General features: G+C 37.3%; 1 protein-coding gene across 4 annotated transcripts in view; it reads left to right on the top strand.

The window, feature by feature from the left end:
- WDR7 (WD repeat domain 7) overlaps positions 1-19,365 on the top strand; it is a 430,734-nt gene that overhangs the window by 73,236 nt on the left and 338,133 nt on the right. For all 4 annotated transcript variants that reach the window (XM_037806351.1, XM_037806353.1, XM_037806352.1 and 1 more), the window contains exons 5-9: positions 7,296-7,470; positions 10,693-10,769; positions 12,837-12,956; positions 17,851-17,996; positions 18,354-18,456. In XM_037806351.1, the coding sequence (XP_037662279.1) occupies positions 7,296-7,470; positions 10,693-10,769; positions 12,837-12,956; positions 17,851-17,996; positions 18,354-18,456 (621 nt within the window). The remainder of the gene's footprint in view (positions 1-7,295; positions 7,471-10,692; positions 10,770-12,836; positions 12,957-17,850; positions 17,997-18,353; positions 18,457-19,365) is intronic.

The following is a 19,365-nucleotide window of genomic DNA, read 5'->3' as shown; positions in this document are numbered from 1 at the left end:
TATCTTTTAATTGGGGAGTTTAATCCATTTACATTCAGTGTTATTACTGTGAAGGCATTTCTTGAATCAGTCATCCTATCCTTTGGTTTATGTTTGTCAGATATATTTTTTCCCTCTCTCTCTTATTGTCCTTTAATGAACCAATATTGAATCTCTTTAGTACTGAACCTTTTTCCGTATGTCTCTCTCCTTTCTTTGTTTCTCTGTCGGTAGGGCTCCCTTTATGATCTGAAGTAGTGTGGGTCTTTTATTAGTAAAATCTCTCAGCATTTGTTTGTCTGTGCAAAATTTAAGCCCTCCCTCAAATTTGAAGGAGAGTTTTGCTGGATAAAGTATTCCTGGTTGGAAATTTTTCTCTCTGAGAATTTTAAATATGTCATGCCACTGCCTTCTCGCCTCCATGGTGGCCGCTGAGTAGTCACTGCTTAGTCTTATGTTGTTTCCTTTGTATGTGGTGAATTGCTTTTCTCTTGCTGCTTTCAGAACTTGCTCCTTCTCCTCAGTATTTGACAGTCTGATCAGAATATGTCTTGGAGTGGGTTTATTTGGATTTATTCTATTTGGAGTTCTCTGCGCATTTTTGCTTTGTGTATTTATATTGTGTATAAGGTTTGGGAAGTTTTCCCCAACAATTTCTTTGAACATTCTTTCTAGACCTTTACCCTTCTCTTCCCCTTCTGGGACACCAATGAGTCTTATATTTGGACGTTTCATTTTACCTATCATATCCCTGAGATCCATTTTAATTTTTTCAATTTTTTCCCCATTCTTTCTTTTATTCTTTCTTTTTCCATTCTATGGCCCTTGAGGTCACTGATTTCTTGTTCAGCTTCCTCTAGTCTTGTACTGTGTGTATTCAGAATCTTTTTAATTTGGTCAACTGTTTCTTTTATTTCCATAAGATTATCTTTTTTTTTTATTTATTCTTGCAATTTCTTCTTTATGCTCTTCTAGGCTCTTCTTCATGTCCTTTATATCCTGTGCCATGCTCTCGTTGTTTGTCTTTAGTTCTTTGATTTATTGCTCCAAGTACTGTGTTTCCTCTCATCTTTTGATTTGGGTGTTTGGGTTTGGGTTATCCATATCGTCTGGTTTTTTCACATGCTTTAAAGTTTTCTGTTGTTTTGGGCTCTTGGCATTTGCTTTTCTTGATAGACTTCTTTTGGGATAGGGTTCTTTTAGTTAGGACTTTAACTAACCACCAGATGACATCTGCGAGTCACCTATTTCCCTCAAGTCAGTTCTCCTCAACTTTGTATTTGTGGTGTGTGGGGGTCTGATTCTTGTGGGGTCCAATTGGTGCACTAAGTTTGCGTGTGCTGTTGGTGGTGTCTGCCGTGAATGTGAGGCCTGTGTCTGAGTGGTTAGGGAGGCAGGACAGCTTTAATAATCAAACCTCCCAGGTGTTCCTGGAGATTTAAGGCTGTTGCAAGAGTCTAAACCTTCATTTCAGTCTCGCCACAGATTGTCTCTGCTGCTGACCCACAAGTCCTTGGTATTGGCGTATGGTCCCTGGGATTTCCGAGTGGTTCCCTCTTCCAAGCCGTGCGCTTCTTGGGCCTCTGCTGAGGGAGGCAGTGCTACATCCAAGTGCATGCCGTCCCTCAAGGGAAGTTGTGGGCCGCCGGGCCATGTAGGTGCGTTCCCAGCCTGATGTAAAGATGGCTGCATGGGACATGTTACTTTCCCCCTTTTAGCACAGCTCCACCTTCCCAGCACTGGGAGAATTAGGTGTGGGTGTGTGAAAGGCTATTGTCTACACCCGATATTGTGGCATGTGCACGTTATGGAAACACTTCCTGTCACACTGGGTTTTTTGGGGCAGCTCTGGGCTGTGGCTGCAGCGCTGGGCAGGAGCAGTCCCAGCCCACCGGGAAGACGGCTGCTAGGGGTGTGGTTATTTTCCCCTTTCGGCTCACCTCTGCCTTCTCGCTCTGAGACAATTAGCAGTGGGTGCCCGAAAGGCTATCTTCCATGCCAGATATTAAGGCGTTCTCACAGCCCGTTCCTGCTGCGCTTCAGTGTGAGGTTCTCGCTGCTGTATCTGCAGCCACTTTTGGGTTTTTTACAAAAGAACTAGTCCGCCTCCAAATACCAGCCCACGGTTTCCCCACACCTCAGCATGACTGCTGGATATTCAGCAGCTTACTCACTCGTTTCAGAATGCAGACTTCCGGTTTCACCAAGTGCACAGTCCCTGTGGATTTGGCAGTCCTTGTCCAGCTGTTGCATCGCTGGAGCTGATGTTCTGGGTCACTTTCTGGCTTTTATCTAGTATTTTTCATGGAGGTGTTTTTTTGCTCCGTCTCTCCTAGCCACCGTCTTCGACAATATGTTTTTTGTTTGTTTGTTTGTTTTTTGAGATAAATTCAAACTTACAGTAATAGTTGCAAAAATAATACAAACCCCATACACAGAGCTCCACCATACCCCAACTCCTCTGCACCGCTACCCTGATCTACCAACTTTAATATTTTGTCACTTTACCATTTCTTTCTTTCCCTCCCTCCCTGTTTATCATCCATCATCTATTACTCTGTTTTCTGAACATATCAGAGCAAGTTGCACACATCATTGAACAAATAATATAATTCACATATACATTTCCTGTGAACAAGAATATTCATTTATGTAATCACATTAAGTGTAGTTAAGAAGTTCAAGAAATTTAACATTGATATAAAGCTTACATTCTGTATTTCATTTTTTTCCTTATGTCCCAACTGTGTCCTTTTGAGCCTTTTCTCCTCTGTTCTTAGATCTCATCCATGATCATCTATGGCATTTAATTGCCATTATCTATTTAGACTGTCTTTTTTTTTAATGTGGAAGCATATATACAGCATAAATCTTCCTATTCCGACCCCTTCAAAGCATTCCATTTAGTGGGATTAATCACATTCACAGTGTTGCAATGCCATCACCTTCCCACCATTCTTCACTAGAAATTTCCCTTCACCCCAAACAGAAACCCTACACTCATTTCTTATTAACTCCGCATTGCCCCTTCCCCAACTTCTCGTAAACCATACTCTACTTTTCTTCTCTATGATCATATTCTCTGGTACTTTCTTCGTGTTTACCATGGGGCTTGAATTTAACATCTTAAGTCTATAACAATCTTGTTTTCTTTGATACCAACTTAACTTCAATAGCACACATAAACTATGTTCCTATACTCCTCCATTCCCCCACCTCTATGTAGTTCTTGTCAAAAATTACCTATTTTACATTGAGTCCAAACCCACTGATTTATCATTACAGTTTATGTATTTTAGATCCTGTAGGAAGTAAATGGTAGAGTTACAAATCAAAAAATACAGTAGTATTGGTATTTACATTTACCTTGTGATCTTTACTGGAAATCTTTATTTCTTCTTGTGGTTTCAGTCAATTGTTTAGTGTCCCTTTCTTTCAGCCTGCATGATTCCCTTTAGCATTTCTTATAGGACTGATCTACTGGTGATGAAGTCCCTCAGCTTTTGATTATCCGGGAATGTTTTCATCTCCCCCTCATTTTTAACCTCCAGGTGTTTGTGAATTTTCTAAGTCTCTGATGGTTATTGACTTCTATTTGTATTCCATTGTGGTCAGAGAATGTGCTTTGAATAATTTCAGTTTTTTAAGTTTTATTGAGGCTTGTTTTATGTCCCGCCTATAGTCTATTCTGGAGTAAGTTCTGTGATCACTAGAGAAAAATGTGTGTCCTGGTGATTTAAGATGTAATGTTCTATATATATCTGTTAAATTTCTCTATATCTCTCCTTTCTTTGTTTCTCTGTTGGTAGGGCTCTCTTTAGTATCTAAAGTAGGGCAGGTCTTTTATTAGCAAAATCTCTCAGCATTTGTTTGTCTGTGCAAAATTTAAGCTGTCCCTCAAATTTGAAGGAGAGTTTTGCTGGATAAAGTATTCCTGGTTGGAAATTTTTCTCTCTCAGAATTTTAAATATGTCATGCCACTGCCTTCTCGCCTCCATGGTGGCCACTGAGTAGTCACTACTTACTCTTATGTTTCCTTTGTATATGGTGAATTGCTTTTCTTTTGCTTCTTTCAGAATTTGCTCCTTCTCTTCAGTTTTTGACAGTTTGATCAGAATATGTCTTGGAGTGGGTTTATTTGGATTCATTCTATTTGGAGTTCGCTGAGCATTTATGCTTCGTGTATTTATATTGTGTGGAAGGTTTGGGAAGTTTTCCCTAACAATTTCTTTGAATACTCTTTCTAGACCTTTACCCTTCTCTTCCCCTTCTGGGACACCAATGAGTCTTAAATTTGGACATTTTATTTTATCTATCATATCCCTGAGATCCATTTCAATATTTTTTATTTTTTTCCCCATTCTTTCTTTTGTTCTTTCATTTTCCATTCTGTGGTTCTCGAGGACATTGAGTTGTTGTTCGGCTTCCTCTAGTCTTGTAGTGTGAGTATCCAGAATCTTTTTAATTTGGTCAACAGTTTCTTTTATTTCCATAAGATCATCTATTTTTTAATTTATTCTTGTAATTTCTTCTTAATGCTCTTCTAGGGTTTTCTTCATGTTCTTCATATCCTGGGCCATGCTCTTCTTCATGTCCTTTATATCCTGTGCCATGGTCTCCTTGTTTGTCTTTAGTTCTTTGATTAATTGCTCCAAGTACTGTGTCTCCTCTGATCTTTTGATTTGGGTGTTTGGATTTGGCTTATCCATATCATCTAGTGTTTTCATATGCTTTAAAATTTTCTGTTGTTTTTGGGCTCTTGGCATTTGCTTTTCTTGATAGTGTTCTTTTAGGATATGTAGTATTATTGAAACCACAATCTCTAATTTGTCAGATGTACAGCTTGGTGGCGTACGCTTTTTCTAACTAACCAGCAGATAGCATCTGTGAGTCACCCATTCCCCTCAAATTGGTTCTCCCCAAATTTGTCTTTGTGGAGTGTGGGGGTCTGGTTCTTGTGGGGTCCAATTGGTGCACCAGGTTTTGGTATGTTGTTAGTGCTGTCTGCCCTGAATATGAGGCGTGTGTCTGAGCGGTTAGGGAGGCAGGACAGCTTTAATAATCAAACCTCCCAGGTGTTCCTGGAGATTTAAGGCTGTTGCAAGAGTCTAAACCTTCATTTCAGTCTCACCACAGATTGTCTCTGCTGCTGACCCACAAGTCCTTGGTATTGGCATATGGTGCCTGGGATTTCCGAGTGGGTCGCTCTTCCCAGCCATGCCCTCCCAGGGCCTCTGCTGAGGTAAGGCAGTGGTACGTCACAAGTGCGTGCTGTCCCTCAAGGGAAGCCCTGGGCCGCTGGGCTGTTCTGGGGGATTCCCAGCCTGCTGTAAACATGGCTGAATGGGGCATTTTAATTTTACCCTTTACACACAGCTCCACCTTCCCAGCTCTGGGACAGTTAGCTGTGGGTGTATGAAGGGCTATTGCCCACACCCGATATTGTGGCATGTGCGCAGTGTTTCGGGAAACACTTCCTGTCATACTGGGTCCCTTGGCACGGCTCTGGGCTGTGGCTCCGGAGCTGGGCAGGAGCTTTCCCAGCCCGCTGGGAAGATGGCTGTAAGGGGCTTGGATTTTTTCCCTTTTGGCTCTCCTCTACCCTCCTCACTCCGGGACAATTAGCAGTGGGTCCACGAAAGGCTATCTTCCACGCCAGATATTGAGGCATTCCTGCCGCCCTTCACTATGAGGTTCTTGCTGCCATATCTGCAGGTGCTTTTGGGTTTTTTTTTAAAAAAAGAACTAGTCCACCTCCAAATGCCAACCCACGGTTTCCCCACACCGCAGCACGGCTGCTGGACATTCAGCTGGCTCACTCACTCGTTTCAGAACACAGACTCCCGGTTTCACCAAGTGCATGGTCCCTGTGGATTTAGCAGATCTTGTCCAGCTGGTGCATTGCTGGAGCTGGTGTTCTGGGTCACTTTCTGGCTTTTATCTAGTATTTTTCACGGAGGTGTTTTTTTGCCCTGTCTCACCTAACCGCCATCTTAGGTTCTTCTCGACAGTATGTTTTTAATTTTGATGTGTCATCTAAGTCTCTTTTAATCTGCTGGTTCTCCCCTCTATCTTCTTCTTTTCCTTTTCATTAATCTTTGAGGAACCTGAGGTATCTGGCCGAGTGATTGCATATTCCTCCCCTTGTATTTTCATATCACCTTTTGGAGTTTTAGTGGCTCTACCTTGAACTTAGTGTGTTCCATGATTACTGTTTATGTATAAGAAGTTGTACTCTTTCTTATGCAGTTTACTCCATAATTGACAAAACATTATATTATTTTGTACAAAATTTTGAGCTCTGAGAATAGGACTCATGGATGTGGGAACATGCTGGAACCGGGGTTTCTTAATGATTTTCCTAGTTGCAGTGTAATTGCAGCTTTGCTTTTTGCGCTTTAATTTCTTACCCTCACAAGATTCATATAGAGCCTAACCCTTGGGAAATAGTAGTCTGGATGGTAGATGTCTTTGCCTTCTGCAAATCCCCTAGGAGAATCAGTCTACCAAGAGCCACTGTGTTTTTGAGGCCAAGGAAAAACAGATCCTTTAATAAGTTGTTGGTCTTATTTTGATAGTTATTTTACCTCTGCTCTTTGGTTGATGGAAACCCATCTTATCCTGTTGAGCAGTTCTTTGCATGAGTAACATGTATATCATGTTGTATTGGTTCTTTCCCTAATTTTCTTTTATACAAATTGTCGGTGTACACTGTAAGAGTGGTTTACATAGTTTTTTCATATCATACTTCAGTCTGAAACAACACAGTTTTATCAGAATTCCCTTCTTTTGATGGTAATATATTTAAACACAATCGTCCTTCACTTCTAAATTTTATTTGATCATAAGGTAATAATTTTAAGTCTTTGCCTACTTGTTCCCATTCATCTAAAATTCTTGTCTTTGTAACCAAAGCAATTCTTATTTTGTGACCCCCAAAAAAGTGTCTCTTTTGCCTAATTTATGAAGCTGCTTTTATTCAGGTGTTTTACTGAGAGCAGTCCTATTTTAGTTGCTAGAGGGGGATGAAAAAAAATTAATCACAAATTCTGTACCTAAATAGTTCAAAAGTGAGGATAAGATGTCAGGAAAGGAATAATTTTTGTGAGCTGTTTTGAAATATTACAGAATTAACTTGAGTATGTGTATACATATATATATAGTTATAATGTGTACCATATACTACATGTCTGAAAATATTACTGAACAAGAGGAGCATCTAGGAAAATATAATAAACTTGATGAATGCATATGAAGCAAGTATCTAATCTAAAAGAGAACATTTACAAATCTTTTTCCTTTTGACATGAATTTAGTTCTACCAGTTCTCTGTTGGAAATCAGCGAGAAGGGAGGCTTTTATGCCATGGACATTACCCTGAAATCCTCGTTGTGGATGCCACCAGCCTTGAGGTGCTATACTCCTTAGTATCAAAGATATCTCCAGACTGGATTAGCTCCATGAGTATTATTCGATCCCACCGAACACAAGGTTAGTGTATCATGTCCATTAGGAACTTCAGCACCATGACTTAGTGTTTAATTTATTGTATAGTGCTGTAATTTATCATAAACTAATATTTTGGGGTATAGTTTTTGATTTAAGAAATAGCTATCCCAGTAATTTGTGGTCTTTCTTCTCTTTCATGACGGCATCTTTGATTGAATTGAATTAAAATGTTAGACTGTCTTCATTTCAGGGGGTAAATCACTAGCTTTTGGCAATCTTAGAGTGTGGGAGTCATATTCTGAGGTGGGGGAAGAATATCTTCAAATCCTACCCCCTTGGAAATATGGTGGGTGCTTAGGAGGGATAGGAAGTGTTTACATTTTTCATACAGAGATAATGAAAAGGGAGGACATGATACAGTTAAATTTAATGAAAGTTCCTGGTAAGTGTCTGGTACATAGTTGATACTCAGTAAATACTAGTATCCTTCTTTCATTTCTATTGAAAATCTTTTTTCAATATAACAAGTGAGTACAAAGGTAAAACTGTTCAGTAAAAGAACAATGATTATTGCTAAATATTGAATGTATATTCTTCCAAGCCTTTTTAAGGAGCATTCTTTGTTTTTCCCCCTAAATGACTTCATCATTTTATATTCTTTAAAGACTGATCTATCACCACCACTACCACCACCACCGCCACCAGAACTTCCATTTATTCAGTGCTTACGTGTCAGGCACCATGCTAAGCATTTACATATGCCATAGATTCTCACCAGGCCTAGTGGGGTCGGTGCCATTGTTATCTGTTGTAAAGATGAGGCTACTAGTATGCGCTGACTGGTAGCAGTTGAACTCTAGAGCTGTTACTTGAACTATTTCCTCCCATCAGTGAACTTCCTTTAGTTTTATGGGAACTTTCCTTTATAACATCTTAGGGTCAGAAATCAGCACATATAGCTTTTTATTCAAGAGTCATTCAACAAATATTTATTGATGCTTACTATCTTCTGGGTACATGGGATTGAACTACTTAAGGGACTCAAATTCTAGTAGGGGAGAATGATAACAGTTTAAGGTGTAAAGTGTGACAATAAGTGCATATACAAGGTAGAGAAATAGTATAGAGAGGATGGAATTAGTGAGGGCAGTGAAGGAGGTTTAAGGGCAGTAGGAAAGTCTGCCCAGATAAGATGAAGTCTGATCTAGAATTTGGAGGATGAGGAGGAGTTTGTCTGGCAGATATGGGGACCAAGTTGTTTCTGGCAGGAGAAATAGTCTGTACAAAGGTGCAAAAGCATTACCAATAGTCTTGGTGTGTGTGGAGAACTATAAATTATCTTTTCCTGGGGAAAGGAAAATGAAGGGAGGTGTGGCATATGAGACTGGCAAAGTTGACAGGAAACAGACCATGAAAGGCCTGATATGCCAGTCAGGGAGCCTGTATTTCACACTGTATATCAGGGGTTGGCAGTTTTTTATTATAAAGGGCCAATAGAAAATATTTTAGGCTTTGCAGGTCATATGGTCAGTCTGTGAAACTACTCAGTTCTGCCCTTGTACTGTAAAAACAGCCATTGACAATAGTACATAAATGAATGAGCCTGACTGTTCTAATAAAACTTTGTTTACAAAAACAATCACTGGGCTAGAGTTGGCTGGTGGGCCGTAGCTTGCTGACCCCTGCTAGTTGGGAGGAAACTAGTTAGGATATTATTTTAATAGCCCTGCCAAGAGATAGTGTAGTCTGAGCTAAGGCAAAGAAAGACTATGGGAATAGAGTGGATGGACTTGTAACATTTCTCTGAGTGTTTTTCAGAGTATTGGTTCTGAGGTTTGTTAAGAGGTATTGGTGAAAAAGGAGAGTTCTGTGTTCAAGTATGTTTGAGAGATGCACATTAAAATTGAGCAGGCTTCTTTAATGTGGTACCTTCCCAGAGACGTTTTTATGCATATTAGAGGATTATTGCTTTATTACTGAGCCTAAGAATGAAAATGAGATTCAATTTAACTTTCCATGTAATAGGGAACTAATTGTTAGCATGCTCGCCTCTAATTTTAGTTGCATTCAATGCTTTTTTTAAAATACTATATTTGTGACCAAGCAGTTGCAGATTTTGAATTTTTATACTCTCTCCATATATGGGATACACATGCACACACTGTATCCCAGAGTAGAATAGAATAAATAGAATGTAATTTTAATAGAAAATTGTGCATGGTCCATGTTAATTCTGAAGGTTATAAGTTCATAATGTTGTAAACATACACAACTTTTAATCTGCATTTACCATATTCTAGTCTGTGGTATTTGGGAATTCTAGATACATTGGTATGTTGGACTTTTATTGTAATTGACAGCACTTGTAAGCTGGGATCACTGGAAATGTGGTAATCATATTCCAGTGCCTTATGTTGCCTAGGAAGCTATGCAATATGCTAAAGTTTTTACTTAAAGATAAACACTTTTTTTTTTATAACAGTAATAACTAACCTTTATTGAAAATTTAGTATGTGCTGAGTGTTACACCTATGGTGTGCCCTAATTTTCATGTCAGTTCATTAAAGTAGGTATCATTTATATTTGCTTATGGAGAAGCTAACTGAATTTGAGATACGTTAGGTAAGTCATCTAATTTGCACTGGCTAATTGATGAAAAAAATGTGATTTTTAGCATATGCCTCCCTCACTCTGGAGCCTGCATTAGAGTCCTTTCTAATGTTCATCCTCTCAAAGTTCATGCATGTTACTGTGCTGCTGTAACTGGTCCCTTCCCTGAAGTTTACGAATTCAGGTTTTATATCGTGTTTTTCATTTTTTCACAATCTGTGGAGGGCGTAGTGTGCAACATGATGTCTGAAGGGTGGGCAGAGTAGGTGGGAAAGGGGGGAAATGAGTGCTTTGAAGAAATAAAGTAACTGTCATCATCCATGAGAAATAATTGAAGGTTGTCAATTTTGGACAATAAAAGTTCTTCTTTAACCTAGTAATCAAGAACATTTTGAAATGATAAAACTTGTTTATCAGAAATAAAACAAATTCAAGTAGCTAGAAACAACTTTTCCTTGAATTCTAAATTTTTGGTGATCTCTGTTTAACCTGTTTCAAAATCTGATTTCTCTTATGTCGTGAAATGCAGAGTTAATGATTTTTCTGCTAATTGGAAAATATACTGTTGTTTCATTTCATTAAGTGAGTTATCTTAATATTTCAAAAGAAAACGTATTGTCTTAAACCTTGGCTTCTTATTCCTTGTCTGCTCAGAGGACACCGTGGTGGCACTCTCAGTGACAGGCATCCTGAAAGTGTGGATTGTTACCTCTGAAACGAGTGGGATGCAGGTGAGGTAAATGAGACTAGAGATGATTTTCTGTTTTTATTTCTCTTTATGTAGTCATAAATTTTAGTAATGATATGCCCCCTCCCTTTTCTTTTTGAGTGGAAGGAAAATGCTATTCACTTTTGATAGTCGTGTCAATACGGTGTAGAAAATACCCTAGTGTGCTGTCTGTGTGAGTGAATTATCTTCTTCACTTTTGAAGGTAAACATCTGCTTTATCAAGGATATGGAGTGGAGAAACATATTGCATGGGATAGGAAGTAGAGAAACATATATGTAGAGGTGGGATTTTCCTCAGTTGCTTCTGTTTAACTTAAAAGTTAAAGGTAGTTTGCCCCAGGGAAAAAAAATAAAATAAGACAAACCGCCACAAAAAAAGCATACAAAGCCACTTTCAGTCCTTTATCTCAGTTCTTTAGACTTGAATTTCTTCTTACTTTTTATCCATGAGAAGGCAAATCAATTTTCTGACAAATTGATGCTAATCTCCTCAATTAGGGAAATTTTAGCCATTGAATATAGATATAACTGAATGAATTGATCATTTTTTTAAAACCTAAAAGCACATATAGCTACAAAAATTAGGATTAACTCAAGCTTTAATCATCTATCATTGCCAGAGAGAGATGCACTCTTACTCTCATCAGTAATCTTAATAGCTTTGTTAGAAAATACTTTTGTGACCTGCTGTTTTTTTTTTAATGCCATTTAAAAAAATTTTTTAATGCATTTTTTATTGTGAACTTTAACATATATGTAAAAGTGATAACTTTCAAAGTACAATTTAACAACTAGTTAGCAAATTTCAAAGAATGTCATGTGTCACAGTGCCACAACTTCAGCTATTTCCATTATTGTAAAATATAACATACATACAGAAAGGTGTTAACTTTCGATGTAAGTTACATAGATAATTTCAAAAATTGTTATGGGTTACAGTTCCACAGTTTCAGGTCTCTCCTTATTATGCAATATAGTGTATATACAGAAAATTGAAGACTTTCAAAGCACAATTCAGCAAGTAGCTATAGAGCAAATTTCAAAGGATGTTATAGCTTAGAGTTCTACTATGTCCTTCTAGCTATTCCACCACCCCGTATCTAAAAATACATATATTTATATAAAGTTTCAGTATTCATAGACCTTTGTTAAATCTTATCTTGTTTGTTGCTACCCCTTCCTCTCACTTAATCTCTTTATCTTCAGGGGTGTCTAGGCAGTGAGCATTCTAACTTGTTCATATTGAAAGGGGGTGTTGACAGCATGGGGAAAGGGGCTGCATCTGATTATTGTACTTAAAGAAGCTGTTGCCTCTGGGTTTTAGGACTTGTCTGGCATAGGAACACTGGTGGATTTATGTTTCTGAGAGATGAAACTTAGTGAGTGAATCATTTATAGAATCTCAGGTAGGGACCTAGGTATTTGGGGACTACTTTTGTTAAGGGCATGGCATACTGTGGCCATTTGGGATGTCTAGCTGGAGCTTGCATAAGAGAGTCCAGGATAATCTCTCGACTTTATTTGGGATCTCTCAGTCACTGTAACTTCAGCTAGTAACCTTTCTTTTTCTCCCTTTTAGTCAAGTAGGCATTTTCAGTCCCTCACTGCCAGGGCCAGGCTCATTCCTGGAAGTCATGTCCCACGTAGCCAGGGAGATTCATTCCCCTGGGAGTCATATCCGTCATCGGGGGGAGGTTAATGAATTTGTTTGCCGAGTTGGGCTTAGAGAGAGAAAGGCCACATCTGAGCAACAAAAGAGGTTCTATGGAGGTGCCTCTTAGGTTAAATGCCGTTTTATTGAGATATATTCACATACCAGATAATCATCCAAAGCGTACAATCAGTGGTTCACAGTGTCATCGTATAATTGTGCATTCATCACCACAATCAACCAGCTATTTTCTAAAGTATGTTTTTGCTGCTTTTTACTACTTTGGTCCCTACACAAGTATCTAAAATAATGAAAATATCAAGCAATAGCACTATTTGGTTTTGTTTTCTTTATCATTTTGTGATAATTTTAATTGACAAACCTTTCCTATTGTTTTACAAATCTTTCTCTTTTCAGGATACTGAGCCAATATTTGAGGAGGAATCCAAACCAATCTATTGTCAGAATTGCCAAAGCATCTCTTTTTGTGCATTCACACAAAGGTCACTTTTAGTTGTGTGCTCCAAATACTGGAGGGTAAGATTACATAAATAAGAAGCTATGTTTTTACACCTCAAGGTGTTGGTTTATCAGGCTTCTAAAGGTAACTTTAAGGAAAAGTTTGGTGCAAGAATATTTTAACCATTTGTAATTCATGTCTGATTTTCATTTCTATTTTTTTAATGTCTTTAAAGTGGTGGGGGAGTTGGGATTCAGCTATGTATTGTCTTTTTTTTTATTTTTGAAATTTTGTTTCATGGAATGATTCGGTTAGTGACTACTATTCTATTGCTGTTAATTTCTATTTTTTTTTTTTTTTTATGTTCTTTTAGTCATTATCTTTTCAGAACAATGTAAGCAGTCATGAGGTTTCTACAGGTTGGACACATCCTTGTAGGATGTTATAATACCCAAATTGTCACTTCTCTTGGCTTCTTGGAGTCAGGAGAATGTCTTCCTCTCACTTCAGAGCTGATCATGGAAGGAATATACTACTTCTTCATTGCCAGGCTTTAATATTTCCACAGTAGAAAAATAGCAGCATGTTTTGTTCACTTGCTCTGTATTTAGCACTTTTCTCAGAGCTTTCCATGTATTATTTCTTTTAATCCTCACAACAGCTCTCTGAGGAGAGGTGTATTAGTTATCTATTTCTGCAAAACAAAGTGACCCAAAACTTAGCAGCTTAAAGCAACAAACTTTTATTATCTCCCAGTATCTGTGGGTCAGGAATCTGGGCTTGGTCTATGGTCTTTCACAAGGCTGCAGTTGTGCTCTTAACTGGGTCTGTGGTCTCACTCAAGGCTCACTTAGCGGAGGATCTGCTTCCAAGCTCACTGACATGGAGGTCAGCAGCCTCAGATCCTGCTGGCTTTTGTCTAGACACACTGGTTTCTTGTCATCGGGCCTCTCCAACAAGGGAGCTGGCTTCCCTCCAAGTGAGTGAGCAAGAGAAGGTGTGCCCAGGACCCACCTACTCTTGGAAATGAGATCTCCTCACCTCTGCCACATTCTGTTCTCTAGAAATAGTTACAAAACCCAGCCCACAGTCAAGAGAGGGGAGTACCCAAGAGTGTGAATTCCAGGAGGCAGGGATCATTGGGGCCATTTTAGAGGCTGCCTAACCACAGTTAAATCATTATTTCTCCCATTTTGCGAATGATACAACCAAGGCATAGAAGGTTTAAGTAACTTGCCTTAACGTTACACAAATGGTAGTGGAGTTGTGGGATTACAATTCAGGTGGTCTGACTACAGCAGCTGCTCTTGTTACTCCTGTTCTACTGCCTCACAGTTTGAACATGGAGTGGACCGGCTTCTTGAACTTAGAGCACAAGGGGATAGATTATACAGTGAAAGGACTGATGAGGGCAGCAGCATCTTAATCTTATCCTAGCTACTGCTTCTATTTTGGAATAAGATTTGAGAGAAAAACCTAGCAGCTGCTCAATTATAGTAGGGTACATGGTATCCTTCCTTTGTCTTAAAATTTAAAAATCATACAAATAATTATACAAAAGAAAAAGAGTGCAAGGGGATACAGTGAAAATGTGTCTCCCATACACATTTTCGCCATTCACTTCCCTGCCCCTTCCCAGTAGTCTCCAGTATCAGTTTCTTGTGTGTCCTATATGAATCTATTTTAAGCATGTGAGAGTAGTCTTTTCTTTATCTCTCTTTTTCTCTTCCCTTCTCCTTTCCTCCCTCCTTCCCTTTCACTCTCTCTCCCTCTCTCTTATAAGCATATAAGGGTGAAAAGGCAACCCACAGAATGAGAGAAGATATTTGCAACATGCATACTGATTAAAGATTCATCCAGTATTTATAAAAAACAAAACAAAACCAAAACAGCTCCTACAAATCAAGAAGGAAAACCAGAATACTAATAGGAAAACAGATGAAAGATATTTTACAAAAGAGGAAAGCCAAATGGCTAATAAATTTATAGAAAGGTGCTCAATTTTATTAATCATCAGGAAAATACATGTTAAAACAATGCTGTGATACTATGACAACCTACCAGAATGCTAAAATGAAAAGGACAGAAACTACCAAAGACTTGGTGAAGATATAGAGCAATCAGGACTTTTGTACTCTGCTGATAGGACTATAACTTGTTATGATGACATTAGAAAACTGTTTGGCAGTCTAAATATGTGTATACCTATGACCCCATGTTTCCACTCCTAGATATATCCAACAGAAATTCTTAAATTTGCTCATCAGAAGAACTAGAATGTTCACTGAAGTGCTATTTATAATAACTCTAAACTATAACTGCCTATCAGTTTTGGTGATGAATGCTGTTCTTCAGCGGTAGAATGGATTATATTATAGAATATCCAGGCAAGGGAGTACTAGGTAACAGTGTTACAATATGAAAGAAAATCACAGATGAAATATTGAGCGAAAGAAGTGTTACACAAGATCGTATACCATGTGATTCCCTTTATAGGAAGTACAAAATCTGGCAGAACTGATCCTAGTGAGTCAGGGTGGTGATTCCTTTGTTATATGGGAAGTAACAGAAAAGGAACAACAGGGTGGGGCTTCCATGGTCCAATAATGTTCTGTTTCTTGACCTGGGTTCTGGTTACGTGGGTGTGGTCACTTGGGAAAAATTCATCAAATGGTTCATTTATATATTCGCTTTTTCTGAATGTATGTTATACTTCAATAAAATGTTAAACACATTTTTCTACACCTATTCTGACCTTGCTTATTTCATCTAATATATTTTTTAAAGATTATTCCTTATTAGTACCTATCTAAATGATAGTCCATTTGAATGTGGATATTTACATATTCCAATTGATGGTCTTTGCCATCAGTTATCTGAGGCAGCAAACCCTAAAGGGTTGAGTTTGTTAAAAGGAACTTGTAACAGGCAGTTTTTTGTTGTTGTTGAAGTGCTACTGTATCTTACTTGAATTAAAATAATGGAATAGATTGTGAATTTATGCTTCACAATCCATTTATGGTGACAAATGCACTGTAAAAATATCCTTTTGTATACTTCTTTGTTTATAAGTATGGTCAAATATATTGGTGGGAAAAGTCCTATAAGTGTAGGAATGGATTGAAGGGAACGTGCATTAAAAATTTTGGTTGTTATAAACAATCATCCCCTCATTTTTCACTCCCATGAAAAATATATGAAGAGTACTTGTTTCCCTGCAATAATGCCTGATAGCATAGCAAACATTTTATTCTTTTACAATTTGCTTGGTGAAATATGGCTCATCATTGTAGCATAAATTTGCATCTCTTATTATGACTATAATTAAATATCTCTTTGTATCTCTGAAGTCATTTGTATTCCCTTTTCTGTGACTTGATAGCTTGTTTGCCAGTTTTCCATTTGGTTGTTAGTCTTTTCTTACTGATAGGTAGGAAGTCTACATATACTGAAGAAGTTAGTCCTTTGTAAATGTATTTTCTCAGTTTGTCATTTCTCTGTTGGCTTTTAAAATATTTATTGTCATAAAGAAGTTTTCAATTTTAATATCATATTATCATCTCTTATTTTATAGATTTTATATTGGTGACATATTTTAAAGGGGCTCACCACAAGCTGAGATTTAAAAAAACTTTCATTTTTTCCCCTAATATTTGTATTGTGTTGCTTTATAGACCTTTGGATCTTTAATCAGGAATTTATTTTGAGTAAATTGTGAGGTATAGATCCAATTTCATTTTTATTCCAGATATATCCCCAGTTCCTGATGCCATTTGTTGAATATTTTATTTTTCTGTTGATGTGCCTTTAAAATATACTCTAATTCTATATTAATGGAATCTGTTTCTGGACTTGTTGATTCGTCTGTTCATGTATTAGCATTGTATTGTTTTAATTTATACAGCTTTTTATTTGCTTTAACAGATAATAGGGCTGGAAGGCTGGTCTCTTAATTATCCTTTTTTTGATTTTTCTTAGCTACTCTTGTAATATTAATGTTAAGTACTGATAAATGTTATAGCATATCGTGGTAAACTCATTTAGGTTTGTTCTACCCTCAGGATTCTGCACAAGCAACTTCATTATTTTTTTCCTTAAAGAAAAGTAAAACAAAAACTCTGTGCTATTGAATTATTCATTCCTCCTGGGAAATTTTCTAGCAATATGGGAAAGAACAATTCTGCTAGGTATTATGAAACCAAGTTTTTAGTCCTGGCTCTACCTACTTACTGGCCACCTGACTTTGAACCAGAGATAGAATCCTTGTTTGTGTCAGTTTCCCATCTGTAAAATGGGATAGCAATACCTTCCTCCCACTGCCTGTAATGATCAGAAGGATCATATGGGAGAATGAATGTAGGCACTTTGTAAACTTTGATGCTCCTTACAAATGTAAGGCCTATAAGTTCAGTAGCCTTTGTTGCTGGTACAATGATAGGGACTTGACTTTTATATGTGATAATTGTTAAATAATAAAACTGAGTTCATTAATCTCATTGATGAAATAAGGTAAAGAAAGTAATTCCTCTATTAATAAGGCGATATTCTGATGTCATAGTTCATTGTTAGAAATTTTGTTACTAGACAGAAATAAAACAGGAGTCATAACCTTGAATTCTAGAGATTGATTCCTTGTTACTTACCGTTCTTGGATGGGTCACTTCCTGCCTGTAGTTGAGTAACTGTGGGTTCCATCCTTGTGTAGGGAGCACTGCTGCTCCACTTCTCAAGTCGGCTGCCTGATACCTGGAGGCTGTACACAGCTGGGGGCCTAGTCATGTCCCTGTTAAAGATGACTCTGCCTCATGGCTCACTGACCAAATGTCTATCTGAGGCAGTGAACTCTAAAGGGCTTGAGTTTGTTAAAATGAACTTCATTCCTAGAGAATTTTTTTTTTTTTAGTTGAAGTGTTGTGTCTTACTTAAATTACAGTAACATGGACTAGATTGTGAATTTCTTATTCGTTGTAGGTATTTGATGCTGGAGACTATTCGCTATTGTGTTCAGGTCCTAGTGAAAATGGGCAGACATGGACTGGAGGTGACTTTGTATCAGCAGATAAAGTAATCATTTGGACTGAAAATGGGCAAAGTTATATTTACAAACTGCCTGCCAGGTATTCAATAAATAATAAGCTTGGGCTTTCTTTGAAAGTAAAAGATTCAGAATTTGGGATGTGACCAGAAAGTATGAAAATATGTATGATAATTTAAATATTTAATTTAGGTAAAACACTTCAGAATAGCATAAGTTAGATTTGTAATTCTGGTTTGATTTCTAATTATAAAAATTAGGTGAATTTTTATTTGAAGTAATTATGAAAATATCTATTATTTAATTTTTACCAATATTAAATTTACTGTAATTAAAAAATGCATTTTTGTCTATTGTCAAAAAAACTTCTCATGAAATGATATGATGAAACAATTAATGTCAGTAGTTTAATTAAATGTTGTCTTTTTCACATTTTCAGTTGCCTTCCAGCTAGTGATTCATTCCGCAGTGATGTGGGGAAAGCAGTTGAATATTTAATTCCTCCTGTACAACATAGCCTCCTGGATCGAACAGATAAAGAGGTAAAATTCTTCAAATATTATTTGTAATGATAGTTAACATTGAGAATTTTTCACAACTATATTTATTGGTGTCTTTTGGTAGCTAAGCATTTGAAAGATTCAGTGCAACTCAGGACACTGTATTAGATGTTGTAAAACATTCTGACATGGTCAGAATGCAGTTTTAAAATTTGTACTTATTACACACGTAATGTGCCTATAATAATAGCACTCACTTTTTTCTAAGAGTACAGTAATCTTATGCTGATTACACATTGGAATTGACTTTTTAGTAAAATTCATATTGATAGACTAAATTTATTTTATCCTATAATGCAGTTATAAACAGTGACAGTTATAATTTTAGAAGAACAAAGATAAAGGGTGTAGTGACGGTTGGTTGCCATTAGTTTGTTACTTTACCTAGGCATTGTAATATCTTCCAAAAATCATAGAGGTTTAAATTGTTAGATATTTCAAATTAAGAATAAAAGAAATCTTTTCCTCTATAAAACAAAAATTCATTATGATTTCTAAAAGCATAATTATGTCCATTTAATAAAGTTGAAATGCAACAGTATTTAGTGCTGGGTTTTCAACTTTTTTTCTTTGAACATTAAGAAGGAATCTTTGGTTTTGGAAGTTAAGTGTAATAATGAAAGAATTCTGGGTTTCTCAACCTGATCATTTTGAGGATTTTGTCCCATCTTCATGTAGAGGGATGGGGAGGGGAAGGGGATTGTTTTTGCCAGGAATATTTTGAATATACAAAATTGATACACCTGTGTATAATTAAGACCCTCTGTAATCTGTTCTTGACTCTCTTTAAATGCCTACTTACTGTCTCCAACCTAGACAGTCACTTCTAGTTTAAAGGATAATGGCTTGTATAACAGACATATTTATCATTTTTCTTTATCAGCTCCTTAA

The sequence above is a fragment of the Choloepus didactylus genome, chromosome 16 (genome assembly GCF_015220235.1).
Source record: "Choloepus didactylus isolate mChoDid1 chromosome 16, mChoDid1.pri, whole genome shotgun sequence".
Taxonomy (NCBI): Eukaryota; Metazoa; Chordata; class Mammalia; order Pilosa; family Megalonychidae; genus Choloepus; species Choloepus didactylus.
Note: the sequence above shows the minus strand (reverse complement) of the source record. Positions and strands in the feature narration are given on the sequence as shown.